Genomic DNA, 17,905 nt, shown 5'->3' with positions numbered 1-17,905 from the left:
TCTTTGACGCAGGCACGCAACGTTGGGCGGTCCCTTGCCAGTGTCTCCCACGTCAATCAATTCCAAAGTTCTTAAGAGAGACTTTGAGGGTGTTGTTGTATCACTTCTTCTGACCACCATATGAATGCCTGTCTTGTGTGAGTTCTCCATAAAATAGTCTTTTAGGCAAACGTATGTTTGGCATTTGAACAACATGGCCAGCCCATCAGAGTTGCACTCTATGTAGAGTTTGAATGCTTGGCAGTTTAGCTCAAGAAAGGACTTCGGTGTCTGGTACCTTATCTTGCCAGGTGATCTTCAGAATCTTCCTAAGACAATTCAAACGGAAGTGATTCAGTTTCTTGGTATGGCACTGGTATATTGTCCAGGTTTCACAGGCATACAACAGTGAGGTCAGCACAATAGCTCTGTAGACCTTCAGTGTGGTAGGCAGCACATTAAGAGGTAACAGTGTAGAGGGTGAATACTTGTTCTCTGCCCATATACATACCTACTGTGTGACTGGGACAAGTTATATCAGCTCTCTGAGTCCCAGTTTCCTTACCTATAAAATGGAAAGGCTGAACTAAACCAGGGGTCAGCAACTACAGCAACAGTAAAATGTCAAAAACCATTCACAGCTCACGGCTGTACAAAAACATGTGATGGGGCCAAAGGCGGCCTGATAGCTGTAGTTTGCTAACCCCTGGTTAGTACTTGATTATTTCTCAAGTCACTTCCATCTGTAACTTTCTATGACTCTGGGTCTGGGTACATTTCTTTGCTCTGTATCTCCTGTGGTGAGTCAAAGTAAAACCTGGGTTTGAATCCCACCAGGCTCTTCCACTGTATATGACCCCGGACAAATAATTTAACCTCGGGATCTTAATGTCCTAGTATATATAGCATGAGTGAGTTATACTAGATGGCTTCTAAGATCCCTCCTTCAGGTCTTTGTACACAGAGGAGCAATCTGTTCATGGTGCTGACAAAATCACTCCCATTCTCCAAGGCCTACAGGAAGGATATTATTACCCAGTTTCCCTTGATCACTGTTCCTTATGTCTTTTCCAGTTCCTTAAAACTGGAAGACTATTAGTGAAACCTAACTTAATTCCCCCTGTTGCACCAGCCATTCTTCTCATCCCATTGGTGATAGCCAAACTCTTCAGAAGCAGAAAGACCTTAATTCAATGCATTTTCTCACGTCTCCTTTTTTTATTCTCTCCAAGAAATCAGAGTGAGAGATTCCTCTATAGACAGTCAAAGATAGCCTATAAACTCAGAAACAAGTAAGTGGGTGGTTTCAAAGGAATGAAGTTGACTATGTCCAATTGTCAAAGTCTTCTGCCCATCTCCCTCCTAAATATCATCTGCTGTTCTCACCTTTTTCTCTGAGGCAGAGAAGCTAAGAGCCAGAGACAGCAGAAGGCCCATTTACTTAACCATTCTCCAGTAAAGGGTTATGGTTCCTGATTAATGTGGTGGTTCAGCTCCCCCAAAACATTTGCTTGGAGGATTGATTTTGTCCTGCCTTCCTGGGATGCATCCTGAAGCAGACTTCCTGACAACTCCCATATAACTTCTAAGGACACCATCTCCTGCAAGGGCAAAACCTGTCCAAGAAATTTTCACCATGTTAGAGTTTAACTTGGGAGGTAGTTAAGCCCAGGACTCTACTCCCCTTCTTTCCTGATCCTTACTGCAAGAGGAATTCATGTTATATTATATGAAGAAGTCTAAAGGTAGTCATTGGTCTATTCAGTGCTTCTTAAATTGTGGGTCATGACCCCATGGCAACAATAAAAGATTTCTGAAAATGCAATGACCAAAATTTAATTAAAAATCAAAAGTGAAATGAATCTGAGGTGTTTCTGGCAGTTCTTGCCCATGTTGCATCATGCTGCATCACCGCAGCCCTGGTTCTGAACACAAAACATGTGCTCTTTGCACTGCACATGCCCTCAGGCCATGCAATGCCAATGAACACTGCAAGTGGAAAATGTTTAAGAAGCCCTGGCTTATCACCTGGTTTATCAGTGCAATCTCTTTTGGAGAGATTCTAAATCTCTTCCATATTATTTAGAATTTTTTCTAGAGATTTTATGGAAGGGATAAATAATATGGAAGGAACATAAACCATCTTAACATCAAGGAGAGGGGTGCAATGACCTCTCTCATTCTCCTCCAGCATAACTCATTGAATATCTCCCTCAAGCCAGTTACACCTGTAACTTTGGTTTCCTCCCTGTATCTTCCACCAGGATTTCTGCCTCTTCACCATTCCCTGGAAACTGGCCCCTCACCCAAGTCTGGAGTTAAGAAGGCTCCTAAGAAACTGTTCCTGGAACCAGCAATTCTCAGATTTGTTCTTTTGTGTGAATCTCTGGCCTCAGCCAGAGATTCAGTGATTGAGTTCCTGGGATTGATTCAATAATTCCTCATGTCTGAAGCAGTGGAAACTTTGGCAAGATGATTCAAAACTTAGGTTATCCTCCTGTGGGACACAGTCTTGTCCCTAGGAGCTATTCGAATATCTTTTCTTCTTCCACTTTCACAATCATAAGACCATCTTGTTCCACAATGTTTAGGACAGTAGCCATTGCCCAGTTTAGAGTACCAGAAAATGAAATTCTCCCTAGAAGAGAAAAGTGGGGTAGAAGTAGGCAATTCCCTCCATCACCTATCAGTAGTGATATAGTGGAAAGAAGGCATAGAACATACATAGAACATCCATTATTTGCTATCTATGCAATCTTAGGCATGTCCCTTTAGCTATAGGAGAAAGATGCTGAGCTAGATTTAATTCAAAGAGCATTATTTATTAACCACCTACTATGTACCAGGCACTGTGCTAGATGTTGGTGTCAACTCTGAAAACAAATGACCAAAACGTCACAGAGGTTATCAAACTGCTGCCACCTCAAAAAATAAAAGTAAAATGAAATGCCAGAGAGTTCACACATGTTATTACAGCCACAGGTAACTGTAAGAAATAAAATAAAATAAAAGCAAAGTAAAAAATAGGGCTAACAGTGGTCATAAGCAAAAAACTTTCTTTATTCCATTGGAGGAGAGAAACTAGACGTGTGCTGGGCCTCCTCTAATAGAAGACCCACATTAGCATGGGTTAATCTCTATACATACCCTAGTGGCTATACAGTGAGCTGTAGCCCTGACAATGAGGGGTAACAGCAACAATGAGACACATTTGACTCATAGCAGAGCTTTGTGACTGGAACATGGGTCCTGCAGGTGCTTGTCCAAGTTCAAGGACCACCTGGTGCTGGTGCAAAACAATTCTGGAATTTTGCTGCAGCAGAGTTCTTCAAGAGGGTTAGCACAAAAGATTGTTGTTATGCCAAGCTCAGAGCACAGTTGCTTCTTGGGCTTTTGCTTGGAAAACAGGGTATCTCTTTTTGAGGAGGCTGGTCTTGGCATGGGAATCCTGACATTGGGGATACAAATACTAATAAAAAAAAACTAAACCGTTTCTGCCCTCAAAAAATTTCTGGAAGAGCTCAAAAATCAAATAAGAGGTAGAGAAAAAAATTGGGGAAACAAATGAGAATAATCCAAGAAAATTATGAAGAGAGTCAACAGTTTGGAAAAAAGACAAAAAAATACTGAAGAGAATAACATCTTAAAAAACAGAACTGGCCAAATAGTAAAAGAGGCACAAAAATATACTGAAGAGAACCCTTGAAAAAGCAGAATTCGACAAACAGAAAAAGTGATACAAAAACACTGAAGAAAAGAACTTCTTAAGAAGTCTCTCTCTTCTCTTCAGTCATTTTCAGTTGTGCACTACTCTTCGTGATCTCACTTGGGGTTTTCTTGAAGTGGTTTGCCATGTCCTTCTCAGCTTATTTTACAAATGAGGAAACTGAAGTGAACAAGGTTAAGTGCCCAGTTGCCCGGGGTCACAAAGCTAGTAAGTGTATGAGGTCAGACTGGAACTCAGGAACATGAGTCTTTCTGACTTCAGACCAGGAGCTCTATCCAATCTATCCAGGTGGAGACCTGGCCGCCCCTCCTTAAAAAGTGGGGGGGAAATGGTCAAATGGAAAAGGAGGCACAAAAGCTCACCCAAGAAAATAATTCCTTAAAAATTAGAATTGGGCAAGTGGAAGCTAATGATGAGATGTGAGATATCAAAAAACAAACAAAGTCAAAAGTGAAAAAAATAGAAGAAAATGTGAAATGAAAAAACAACTGAACTGGAAAGTATATCAAGAAGAGATAATTTAAGAGTTATTGAATTCCCTGAAAGCTAAGCTCAGAGAAAGAGCTTTAGACATCATATTTCAAGAAATGATCAAAGAAAATTGTTCTGATATCCTAGAACAAGGGTGGAGAACCTGCAGCCTAGAAGCCAGGTATGGACCTAAGGGTCCTCAAGTGAAACCCTTTGACTGAATCCAAACTTCACAGAACAAACCCTCTTAATAAAAGGGTTTGTTCTGTAAAACTTACTCAGTTAAAAGGCCACACCCAAAGACCTAGAAGGCCATACGTAGCCCCAAGCCCACAGGTTCCCTACCCCTGTCCTAGAACCAGAGGGTAAAAGAGAAAATGAAATAATCTACCAATCACCTCCTGAAAGAGATCCCTGTTAGGGATCTGTAGGACGTTGAGGGCCACAGGCTGTTCATGAGACTTCACTGATGGGTGGAGGCCCCTCTCAGGTGTTAGTACATGAGCAGAATATCCTGGCTGGGTTCCCCGTCCACAGACCTTGCACCTTCCAGTCAGCAAAACTCTGACGATAGGCAAGCTCAAACTATAAAACAATGTTGCTAGCTCAAGCACAGTTAGCTCTAGCACAAATATGTATCCAGTATTGCTAACTTATATATCAAGTATTGCTAGCTCACATATCAAGTATTGGGAACATTCAGGGAACAAGAAGTACATGGTGTTTTTACGGGAACAGCACAGGAGAAGGACACAGTCAGGATAATGTTGCAAAGAGATGTGCTTGTTGATACTTTGATTGCTATTCGCATGAGAAAAGTTCTCAGTGTTGCCTATTGGTAAAGATATGTAAACTTTGTTGCTTTGTCCGCTGTTACATTGGGGTATGTTCCCATGAGTCAAAGATATAAAACGCTGTCCTGTGCCTTGAATAAACGGAGCTTCACCATCTTGTCTCCCTGCCTCTCACTGCTTGGCACAGGGTATCACAGGAACTAAGCTGGCCTTAGCATTCCTGGGGAGGGAGAGTTTAAGACTCTCACAGCCACTGAGCTGGATGCACGCAGATCCCAAAATGAAAACTCCTGAAAATATTATAGACAAATTTCAGAGCTTCCAAGTCAAGGAGAAAATAATGCAAACAGCCAGAAAGAAACAACTTAAATATCATGGAGCCATCAGAGTCAGGCAAACACAAGATTTAGCAGCTTCTACATTAAAGGACTGGAGGATATGGGAATATGATAATACTGAGGGCAAATTATCTACCCAGCAAAACTGAGTATAATCCCTTCAGGGGGGAAATAGATATTCCATGAAATAAGAGAACTTTCAAACGGTCCTGATGAAAAGACCAGAGCTGAACAGAAAATCTGACTTACAAATACAAGACTCAAAAGAAGCACAAAAAGGTAAACATGAAAGAAAAATCAAGATGGATTTAATAAGGTTAAACTGTTTACATTCCTACAGGGAAGATGATATTTGTAACTCCTAAGAACTTTATCATTATTAAGACAGTTAAAAATACACACAGATAGAAGGCACTAGTATGAGTTGATATGATGGGATGGTTTCAAAAAAATAAAATCAAGGGGTAAGAAAGAAAGATGCATTTGGAGAATGGGGAAGGGAGAGGCAGAATGGGGTAAATTATCTCACATAAAAGAGGCAATGAAAGGAAGTTTTTTACTGTGGAGGAGAAAAGAGGGGGGTTGGCAGGTAACACTTGAATGGTACTGTCATCAGAATTGCCTCAAAGATGGAATAACATACAGACTCAGGTATAGAAATCTATCTTGCCCTTCAGGGAAGTAAAAGAGGAGGGAGATAAAAGGAAATTGGGAAGGGGGAATGAAAGGAGGGCTGCTTGAGGGAGACAGTAATCAGAAACAAAACAGACTTTTGAGGAGGGGCAGGCTAAAAGGAGAAAATGGAAAGATAAAAAGAAAAATAGGATGGAAGGAATACATAGTTAATAATCATAATTGTGAATGGGAATGGGAAGAACTCACCAATAAAATGGAAACATAGCAGAATGGATTAAAAAACAGAATCTGATATTATGTTGTTTACATGAAACATACTTGAAGCAAAGAAACACACAGAATAATGTAAGGGCTGGAGCAGAATCTATTATGCTTCAGCTGATGTAGAATAGTATGTCTGAGTTACTGGTCTCCATCCTGTCCCGCTGACCCTCATGCTACCACCTCACTACACCTCCCTGTATGACATGCAAGAATCTGCAAGTGTGTGGGAGTAATTGTGTATCATAATAAAAGTATGTTTTCCTGTCCCTGCAGCTGGGACACTAGATCCCTCTGACATCAAATGTCTCTGTATCTCTCCAGCTCATTCTCTCTCCAGAGTCAGCAGTACCCTGAGAATATCTTGTGGGGTGGGGAACGGATAACCCCAATTCCTTCCTCATTTTTTCTACTCCCTTGCTCCAATACCCTTTTGCCCTCTCTCCTACCCAGCCTTGACCCTCTCTCACCCTCCTCGAATCACCAGTGGCCTCCCCCTTCTCTCTGACCCACACAGCAGCTCCTTTTTGTCACAGAGCCCCAAAAGACCAGAGCCCGAGTAGGGTGGCTGTTATTCCGAGTCTGGCAGCAGACTTAGAGTGGAAAGGATGGTATGATCTCAGGACTTGTTTTGTTTCATTGGATTCAATGCATTGCAATAGTTAGAGACTATGGAGTTTCTTGCATTTGGAGGTGCAGTTAAGACTTTTCTTTTCCCTGCATTGGCAAAAAAGGATTTGCTTTGGTAAAACCTTTACTGAAAGAGAAAACCCATTGGGAATGAAAAAAGTCTATTAGAACCTTACTAAACTTGATGCAATGAACAGAATAGACTAGAAGTCTAGAAGAATACTCTAGAAGTCAAAGAAATGCCCTCAAAAACTGCAATAGGTTCTAGCTTTCATAAGGAAACATTCTGTGCTTCTAAAGTTTTTGCCTAGCTTTAGAGGAAAGGAAGATACTGAACCCAGGCAGCATTGCCGCCCCACTCCCCACCTTTTCCTCAGTTATTTCCACCAGACTAAGAAAGCAAAGCCATAAGTGCTAGGGGGCAGAGCACTGGCCCAGGGCCAGCCTCGAAACAGACACCTTTGTGAGCCAATGGAAAGGAGGCACAGCCGCTAAAGGGTGGCACCCAAAGTCAGTCCTAAGAAAACAAAGAGCTAGGATTAAGGCAGGCCTTGCCCAGAGAAGGTCAATTTACAGATTCAGGAACAATGAGGAGAGGGCATAAGAAGACAGGGCTGGATTTGGTACGGGCAAGGAGAGAGGGATGTCAAGGGAAGGCAAGTGACTGAGTATATGAAGGCTACCATAGCTAAACTGGAGAGGAAGGACTGAGGCAAAGTGAGGGTGGGATGACCTTGATAAGGTGGAAAGCTTAACTTAGATGGCATGTGCTTTAAGTCTGTAAAGCATCTTACAGGGTTTATTTCATTTTCTCCTACCACAACCTTGGGAAGTAGGGATATTATTACCCCCATTTCAAAGATGTGGAAACCAAGGCAGGCAGAAGTTAAGTAATTCGACCAGGTTCACACAACTAGTAAGTGTCTGAGGCAGGATTAGAATCCAGGTCTTCAAAACTCCAGGTCCAGCACTCTATCCACTGTACCACCTAGCTCGCTTGACCATTGGACATCAGTTGCTTCAATTCTGTATCTGTAAATGGGGATGTTTATACTACCTTCTTCAGACAGCTATAGTGAGATAAGTGTAAATATATAAATAAGCTATTAATATGAAGGGGGAGGGCAGCTAGGTGGCACAGTGGATAGAGCACCGGAGGACCTGAAGTCAGGAGGACCTGAGTTCAAATCCGACCTCAGATCAAACACTTGAAGCTTACTAGCTGTGTGACCCTTGGGCAAGTCACTTAACCCCAACTGCCTTAAAAAAAAAAAGAGTAGAATATGAAGGCAGAGAAATACGGAGACAGCTAAGATATAGAGGAGCTATATAGGAAGACTGGTGAGTGGGATGCTGGAGTGCCAAAGATCTAGGAGACCTGAGGAAGATGAGTCTGGAGTGATGAGGATGTGGAATAAGCCTGATTTTCAGCTCTGTGCTACACAGACTTGCTACAGCTACCCGCCACATAAACCTCCAATTCTGAAAGCTCCCTAAGTCCATCTGTGTAAATGTGTCTGCTTTTGTCCTATCCACCCTCACCCTATCCTTTTCCCATACCCCTGGAGATAATAATCACCTGTCACTGATTACTTTAAAAAGAGGTCCAGAACTCTTGCTTTGTACCTAGAAGGCACCTAGTAAGTGTTTTAAACTGAATTGAACTGTCTCTTGTTTTAATATGCTTTTGCATAATTTTTTCCCTTTTGGCTCCAAGTATACAAAAATGGGTTGACATAGCAACAAGCAAGACAGCTTTGAAACTAACATGTTGGATTCATAATTTTAAAAATGCAAGCTGCGCATATAATAGATTCATGACTTTGTGTATAATCCATTTTATTTTCTGTGTTTTTTGAAATTTATCAGACAATGTTTATTAAATATAGGACCACCAAAAATTTAGATTTAAAACAAATGAGGAAAAACACACAATGAAGAATGAGAAATATGTAGATTTGTTTTGTTCTTTCTCTTCCTTCATAGAAATTCTCCATGCCTAGCATTTGCAAAAGAAGAATATATCAGAGAAAAATGTATCACCTCTTCAGAGGTGGAAATACAGCAGTAATGGTTTATTCCATAGGTACAGGCTTAATCCATGCTATACCTCTTGTCCAACCACCAATGTAGTCCAGCTTTCTTTCTGACACAATAGGCTCCAGGGAACCATTTATGAGAGAATGTAGTTACCTTTCATGATATAAATTATTTTAGTTGAATATTAACTAAACTATCAGGTATCCATTGCTAACTACTACTCCTTTCTCAGCTTGATCTCAAGGGTCTCTGATTTCTTTTCTCCTCTTCATTGTCCCCCCTCCTCCCCATTATTCCCCACACCCCAGCTGCTACCAGAATTATCTCTTCTCCAGATGCCACCTACCAACTCCTCTGATATCTGATGTTGTAGACCATGGCTGCTACCTTATATAGTAACAGAATTTTAGACCTGGAAGGGAACTTAGAAATCATGTCACGTCCTCCAGAAGACCCTCCTAGAATCTCCCTACCTGCCTGCCAATCTGCCAACCTTTCCCCTTCAGCTGCTCTTTGGTAATTTGGCCACTATAGATTTCTTGTAGTTCTCTCTCTCTTAGTTCTGGGTGTCTACTGTCTCTTCACAACAGCATCTCTGCCACATCCCACCTGCCCTCCCTGCCCTCTACCCCAGGTCTGCTGGTGTCTGTTAGTTAGGAAAATGTAGCTTCATTTTAATTAAACTCCTTAAATGGAACCAACCATAATTTTTATTACATTATTTTCAGTTAACAAAAATCTATTTTTTCTCCCATTCACCTTTTTACCCATTGGAAAAAGAAAAATAAAGCCCTTGTAACTAACAGTATAGTCAAGCAAAACAAATTCCTGCATTGGCCATGTCCCAAAAAAAGTTTCATTCTGCACCAAGTCAAAATGTGGGTATAGCATGCTTGGTCTCTGAAATCTTGGTTGGTCAATTGCATTGATGAGAGTCCTTAACTTTTAAAGTTATTTGTCGTTAAAATGTTATTGTTATTGTATAAATTGTTCTCCTGGAGAAACCATATCTTATTTATCATGATCCCCTTTGTTGACTAACACAGGGCTTTCCCACATGTACTATGAAGCAGGCACTCAATAAGTACTCCGAGAGTGAATGAAGCCTGAGCCAAGTTGAATTGGGATGGTAGAAATCTGCTGTTGTAAAGGTAGTCTCTTTACAGTATCCTTGTGTACTCCTAGTAAAGACAATCTATAAAAAGTATTAAACTTTGGGACAAACTTCATGAACATTATTCAAATGAACTCAGTCTTCAGCTCTGCTTTGGCATCAATGAATTGGCTACTGTAGTCTGAAAAGGTAACTGTCTTATGCTTAAAGAAGTAAAGTGCTCCCCCTTTAAACACACACACACACACACACACACACTCCATCTTCCAACCCCATTCACTTCCATTGGCTGGCTGTCCCCCATACCAGGCATATTCTCCCTCTTTATCTTTCTAGCTTCCTTCAAGTCTCAGCTAAAATCCCATTTTCTATAGGACACCTTTCCCCGATCCACCTTAATTTTAGTGATTCCCTTTGTGTTGATTATTTCCAACTTATCCTGTATATAACTTGTTCATACATAGTTGCTTCCATGTTGTCTCCACCATTAGATCTCAGAAGTAAAGAAGTTACAACAATGTATCCAAAAATTATTCAGTGTTATCAAACTGGATCAACAGTAAAACTATATATAACCCAAAAGTTAAAGTCATTGATTATAGCAATAAGCATAAAAAAAGGTACATATATTTACATTTAAAACATTAAAAAGTATAGAATGAAGGAGCCTTTTCTTAATATGAATAAAAGTGATCACGGATTTATAATAGTTGAAAGATATCTTTGAATTCATTTGGTGAATTTAACCTGCTGATTTTACAGATGAGGAAATTAAGGTCCTTCAGAAGCATCTTATCTAATAAAACAAAATTATTCAAGGCACAGTGCCTGGCATATATATACATATATATATATATATATATATATATATATATATATATATATATATATATATATATATATATATATACATATATATATATATATATATATATATATATAATAAGCCCTTAATATAAATACTTGTTGATTTGATTTTGCTAACATTATTTATAATATAGCAAAAAAAAAATGGAAGCTTTCTAAGAGTCTGCCTACATTCACTAACATTATTTCCTTTCCCAGTGGGAGTTGATATAGCTTGTAGACAGTGGAAGAACTGATCAAAAGAAGGGTAACAATAACAGTAGCTAATATATATAGCACTTTAAGGTTTACAAAGTGATTTACATAGATTATTTGCAATATAGAATATTGATGGAACAATCCATCACAATAATGGAACAAAAATACAGAATTAAAGAGGTCCTGCTAATCCGCTAGTGACTTTTAAGAGATATAAAGGTTAAGCTGATATCTTTAAAATAGTTTTATTTCATAAATAATATTCCTCAATTACATGTAAAAAAATTTCAACATTCATTTTTTTTTAATTTTGAGTTCTAAATTCTCTCCCTCCCTTTCCTCCCCAACCCCTTGAGAAGGTAAGCAATAATATCCATTATTTATGCCAAGCCATGCAAGAAGCTTCTGAGGTCTAATGGTGGAGATGTTGTTGTTATATAGCTTTCTTTCTCTACTTTATTTTTCCTTCATTTCCATATCAGTAGCTTATTTGTTTGCCCCAATGGAAAAACTTTGGGGTTTGGTAAGATATCTTTCCTTTCTCTGTTTTTTTATAAAAAGTTTATGGAGCAAAGGCATTTTTATTAAATCCTTCTGAATATGGAATTTTTTCTCCTTTGGAAATTAATTATAGCTTCTAATTTTTTTTCCTGACATTGGGTTGTTTACGAGAAATTCTATTACTCTCACTCATAAAAATATAAGCTATTCTAAATGAACTAAATAACCATCCCCCCCAGTTAAAAGCTATCTTCAAAATCCTAAATAAGTACAAAAGAAGAAAATAGGAGACTAAAAAATAAGCCTAGTTTTTTTTAATGACCAATAACAATTGGTAAACTATTAGTAAATTAATTTGATCATTTTAAGAGAGAAGAAAGCCAAAATCACTAGTCATAGTCAATAAGCATTTATTAAGCACCCACTAGCACTGCCCCAGGCACTGTGCAAGCCCTGAGGATAAGATGAAATGCACAAGACAGTCCCTGCCCATAAGGGTCTCACAATAAAAATGAAAAAAGGGAAATATAATGAAAAGGAAATAAAGAACATTGTTGAAAATTTATGTAAGGGTATCAGCATAATCAGCAGAGCCTGCTTCCAGGAAATCACTTTTTAAATTATATTATTTAGTATGGTAACCCATTCTACATACTATATTTGGTAAATAATAACCATAGAACAGCTTTCATAATAATAATAGGTTTCATAATAATAATAATTTCATAATAAAAATAGGTTCATCTAAGAAAGAGGTTATAACCTTCATCACAAAAATTATAGAATTTTAATAATGCTTCATTTTTTCTAACTGACTCCTCAAAAATGAAGGAATAGTCAAAAATATTCTATGAACTTGTTTTTTACTTTTTCTCACCTCTTTCTTGTTCTCTTCTGATGATTCTTCCACAAAGACATCCACTTTGATTGGACTTGCATCTTGAGGTTGGAGAAGTGGATAAGCAGTGTTCCATCCAAACCATTTATGGCTCTTCTTCTTTACATGCTTTTGAAATGGAGGAGGATGACTTGGGATTCTTACAGAAAGTCTTTCCTTGTTTCTTTCCTCATTAAATTCTCTACCTCGAATCATGCGTTCTAAATGTTCTTTTGTTTGCTGCTTCCAATCCCACTCTCTTATTTGCTTTCTCATCGATGGGGTTTTCTGGATGGCACCCTTTTTACTTTCAGGTATAAGAATTTGGGGGAAATGTGTTTTGCTTGGGATTTGGGGGAATGATTCACATTTTGTATCTTTAATACATCTGGCCTGTTCTGCCCTGCGTATATGACACTCTATTTGTTTTAACTCTCTCTCTGATACCAAATAGTCCCATTCTTCAGCCTCTGAGTTCTTCTGGCTTTTTGGTGTTGTCACTAGCTCTATTCGGGGCTTCTTAAATTCATTCTGTTCTTCCATCATTTCCAGTATTCTTGTATGGTAGTAATTCTCTGCTTTAGCAAGTTGATAGTCAAAAGACTTAACCTTTTCCTTAAAGAGTGTCTCGTGTTCCTCTTTACGTCTTTGAGCTAACAGATTTCTTGCAGCTGGAGTTTGTGGACCACCTAAACTCTGTCAAAATGAAGTGGATTTTTTTTTTTACATTTTTCTACACTGTTGTAGAGAAAAGACACTGGCTGACTTTCTCTACATTTGGTAAAAATAGCAGTTAGGCTTGGTCCACTTTTACTGCCAAGTATACATCTTGAGGCCTCCTTGCCAACAAATTAAGAAATGTATATACCATGATGATTATTTTTGAGAGTTTTCAACCCAATATTTCGACCTGAGTTCAAATTCATCCTCAGATGCTTAACTAGCACTAACTGTGTGATCCTAGACAAGTCAGTTTAACTAGGCTTCTGCCTTATTCTATAAAATGAGGATAATAATATCACCTACCTCCCAAAGGGTTGTGTGGTTTAATATTTGTAAAGCGCTTTGCAAACCTTAAAGCGTTACGTAAATATTGATATTTTGTTTTACAAGCTACAGAAAGCTGGGAAATTTTGCTAGCACAGAAACTTGCTAATTGAAGATACTATAACTCTCTGTTGCATGATGTTATGCTAATTAACTTACCACAATTTTTTTTTCTAGTGGGGATTGATGACCTATGGCAATCCGAGGGTCTTGGGTCCTTTTTGCCCAGGATAATCTAGACAATGAAAAAGACATAAGTATTAGAACTTAAGAAACTGTTTCTATGACTCAGATAATGAGTAAATTCTATCACAAAGTTTGGCCACATCTGGGCCAAGAAATCTAATGCTTACAACTGTAAATAAGGTTATTTCTCTTTTTTTTAATATAAATTTATTTATTTTGTTTTCAACATCCACTTCCACAAGTTTTTGAGTTCCAAGTTTCACACCCCTCCCCCCACCCCAAGATGGCATGCATTCTGAATACCCCTTCCCCTAGTCTGCCTTCTCTTCTATCTCTCCCCCTCCCTTCTCTTATCCCCTTCCCCTTCTATTTTCCTGTAGAGCAGGATAGACTTCTGTACTCCATTTCCTGTATTTCTTATTTCCCAGTTGCATGTGAAAACATTTTTTTTAAAACATGTGTTTTTAAAACTTTGAGTTCCAAATTTTCTCCCTTCCTCTCTCCCCACCCACCCTCATTGAAAAGGCAAGCAACTCAATATAGGTTGTACATGTGCAGTTATGCAAAACACTGCCATAGTAGACATGTTGTGAAAAACTAACTCTATTTCCCTTAATCCTATCCTGCCCTCCCATTTATTCTATTCTTTCTTTTGACCCTGTCCCTCCTCAGAAGTATTTGCTTCTGATTACCCCCTTTCCCAATCTGCCCTCCTCTCTATCACTCCCCTGCTCTCTTGTCCCCTTCTCCCCCTATTTTCCTGTAGGGTAAGACAGATTTCCATACCCAATTGAATATGTATGTTATTCTCTCCTTAAGCCAAATCCTATGAGAATAAGATGCCCTCATTCCCTCTCACCTTCCCCTGTTTCCCCTCCACTGTGAGAGACTTTTCTTTTCTGGGTTTTTTTTTTGTGAGATAATTTACCCCATTCTACCTCTCCCTTTCTTTTCCAAGTATCATCCTCTCTCATCCCAATAAGGGTATTTCTCAAGCAAGGGTTTTTTTTTCCCTACCCACTAATACTACATTAGATAGATAGATAACAGATAGATAAATAAGTAGATAAACACACACATGCATACATACACGTGTATATTAAATACATAGACTTGTGTGTGTGTGTGTATGCATATACACACAAAAAAAAGAGAGAACATGGTAGTTTTTTCTATTGTAGAGAGCTGCCCTTTCTGAGGAGGAGAATAAGAAAAATTTTATCCCCTGATTTCTTCTAAAATGGAACAACAACCCAAAATTGTGCTTACTTCTCTTGAGGACTTAGCTTTACCCATTCTGAGTCAGGCAGCATGGAGCTGAATAGGGGAGAGCCTGGCTTCTCTTCTGCTCTTCCACTATCCCCTCTTTCCACACTAGATCCAGCACTCTTAAATCTTTCTTTCTTTTCTGATGCATTTCTTATCTCCGGATATTTCAGTTCTTTTTCTTTGGGTAGCCCATTGGCCTTTGCCCTCTGGGCCTCAATCTGCAGGTACAACATCTTTGTACTCTGCTTCTTCTTTGTCCCAATCTGCTTGCTAAAGCTTTAATTAGCAACCTTTCCATTTCCTAACTTTGCTCTCAGTCATCATTCAAGAGAATCACTCTCCAATACTCCAGTCCCTAATACTCTGAATTATCTGCTGAGGTCCTTTAGAAGTTGCTTGTTGACATGGGTTTATTTATAGAGCAGGTTGATGGCAACACAAGGGAAGGTCACAAACATTGCTCTATGTCATCACTGGCCTAGCCTGAAATTACACAAGGTTGCATGTTTAATATTTAAATGACTTACATATAGCAGAATTGATATCCCACAAGACATTTTCTCTAACACAGCTACAACCCTAGTTCGAGTCCTCATCACTTCTTACCTGTTCTATTGCAATATACAATCTTTAAATTGGACTCTATGCCTCATGTCTTTCCCTGCCCTAATCCATTCTGGACATAAAGTGACTTTCCTAAAGTATAAGTCTGACAGTGTCACACATCCTGCCCCTCATAGTTTCCCATTGTCGCTAGGATCAAACATAAGCTCAATTTGGCATTTAAAGTCCTTCACAACCTGGCCTTTTCCTAGCTTTCCAGTTGTGGTAAGATCACTACCTATCAAGAGTTCTCCCCTCCCCTACTACAACGGGTTAGGCTAGTTTTTCCTTGAAAGGCAACAAAGTTGTCCCAAGAACCTGCTGAGGGTTGGGGGACATTCAAACTGTGCTTCCTTTGCAGTAGCCTCTGGCCATAATGATGTGGTTTCCCAGGCAGCCATCTATGTGGATGTCAGGGTCCTTCAGATTTGGTGGGTGTCCTTAAACCTGTGACTGTAGAATCACCACATTCTGTCCTGGTAACCAGACAAATTTCCACCTGGAGATGAGCGGGTACCTGGTCTATGCAAGCTAAAATGCTGGAGTATCCTTATTGAATATCCTTTCTGGGATATAGCTAAATAAACATTTTGTTAACTTGTATTCTAAGGATCTATGAGGGTTTCCCTCCATTCCAACATGAGTTAGGTCACCCATAACACCAGTGTTCTCACACGTTACTCTCCTCACATACTCCACAATCCAGCCCATGTGACGTTCCTCATTCATTTACCTCACCTTTGTACTGACTGCCCTCCATGACCTCCTCACTTCCACACCTCTTAGAATCCCTGGCTTCATGACTTACTTCAAGTGCCACCTTTTGCAGGAGGCCTTTCTTGGTCCCTTCACAGCTGCTAGTACCTTCCCCCCCAAAAGCTACCTTCTCTCTATTTTACATGTGCCTATTCAAAGAACATGTTGTTGCCTGTTAGATTGTAAGCTCCTTGAGGTCACAGACCATTTTTTGCATGTTCTTTGTATCTTCAGTGCTAAGCATATGCCTGGCATATTTAAGTAATTTTTTAAAATTACAAATTACAAATTATGTAACAAGGTTGTTACATAAGCATTGTTGTTGTTTGATCATTTTTCAGTTGTGTCAGACTCTTGTGACCTTATTTGGGGCTTTCTCAGCAAAGATACAGCTCATTTTACAGATGAGAAAACTGAGGCAAACAGGGTTAAGTGACTTGCCTGGGATCACACGGCTATGCCTGAGGCCAGACTGGAACTCAGAAAGGTAAGTCTTCCTGATTCCAAACCCAGTGTTCTATGGTACCGCCTAGCTGTCCCCTATACAAGCATTAGGTACGCTTACATAGGTAGCATCATTCTTGTAGGTCCTTGTAGTTAAGTAAGGAAATAGTGAGTTGTAACAGTATCTGAGATTCCATGAAGAATCTGACAAGACTGAAAAGCGACTAAACAACAAAAATTACACTTACAAAAGCAAACCTATTTTAGAAATGCTTACTGATGATCAATTAATTTGGGTTCTACTAATATCGCACATGACCCACTTGGAATCTCATAGATATTGTTGTAACTCACTATATGCTTACTTAACCACAGGGACCTCCAGGAACACCTATTCTTCCCAAATTTCTAATGAATAAGAATGTACTGGGAAAGCCGGCTGGGAGCTGGTAAGAATACCAAGGTCAGAGTCCTTCCAAGCAAGACTTTATTGTCATAAGAGCAAATGGAACCAAACAGCTCAGGATACTGACTGGTTGGGTGGAAGGGGAATGGGGATTTGCTTATAACAGAGTTGACCGGAAAGTGACTTATGGAAATTTGCTATGGCATAATCTTCGTGCTATGCAAGCAGAAAAAGACTTGTGCCTGCACTGTACTGGGTGTTCCGGGTGGCTATCTTGAAAGAGCTGTACTTTGGGGCAGCTAGGTGGTATAGTGGATAGAGCTCCTGCCTTTGGAGTCAGGAGGACCTGAGTTCAAATGTGGCCTCAGACACATGACACATACCAGCTGTGTGTGACCCTGGATAAATCACTTAACCCCGATTGCCTCACCAAAAAGGCAAAAAACAAAAAAAGGCATAGCTATACTTTCACTCTTGGGAGTCCTTTCATTACCATATTCATAAGATATAAATGGAGACTTTGACATCACCTAAGCTACTATCAGGCACTGAGGAATCTCGTTGCACTTGCACAGTCTTGGGAAAGTCCCTTAATCACAAGGTCGCTGGTGATAGGGCTATCGAGTTGCCTATTCAGCAAAGGGAGGAAGCAGTTGTCTGTGCAGCATATGGAAGAAAGGGCTAAGAATATGGGGGAAAGGGTTGCCTAATCAACATATAGGGAAACGATGGGGCCTCACTGCTCTGGGGGGAAAATAGGA

At 39.5% G+C, this 17,905-nt stretch overlaps 1 protein-coding gene across 2 annotated transcripts in view; it reads right to left on the bottom strand.

Annotated features, from left to right (window-relative positions):
- The window catches only part of LOC110199380 (uncharacterized), a 29,212-nt gene that overhangs the window by 10,796 nt on the left and 511 nt on the right, over positions 1-17,905 (bottom strand). Inside the window, exons 1-3 of one of the 2 annotated variants that reach the window (XM_020974183.2) lie at positions 14,936-15,408; positions 13,640-13,715; positions 12,434-13,129 (exon numbers count right to left, since the gene is read on the bottom strand). In XM_020974183.2, the coding sequence (XP_020829842.1) occupies positions 12,434-13,129; positions 13,640-13,715; positions 14,936-15,168 (1,005 nt within the window). In that variant the 5' untranslated portion in view covers positions 15,169-15,408. Of the gene's footprint in view, positions 1-12,433; positions 13,130-13,639; positions 13,716-14,935; positions 15,409-17,905 lie in introns of those variants that run through there. The other variant, XR_013487090.1, reaches the window with a different exon arrangement.

The sequence above is a fragment of the Phascolarctos cinereus genome, unplaced genomic scaffold (genome assembly GCF_003287225.1).
Source record: "Phascolarctos cinereus isolate Bilbo 61053 unplaced genomic scaffold, phaCin_HiC Scaffold_5;HRSCAF=322, whole genome shotgun sequence".
Taxonomy (NCBI): domain Eukaryota; kingdom Metazoa; phylum Chordata; class Mammalia; order Diprotodontia; family Phascolarctidae; genus Phascolarctos; species Phascolarctos cinereus.
The sequence above is the reverse complement of the archived record's forward strand: the minus strand, read 5'-3'. Positions and strand labels throughout refer to the sequence as shown.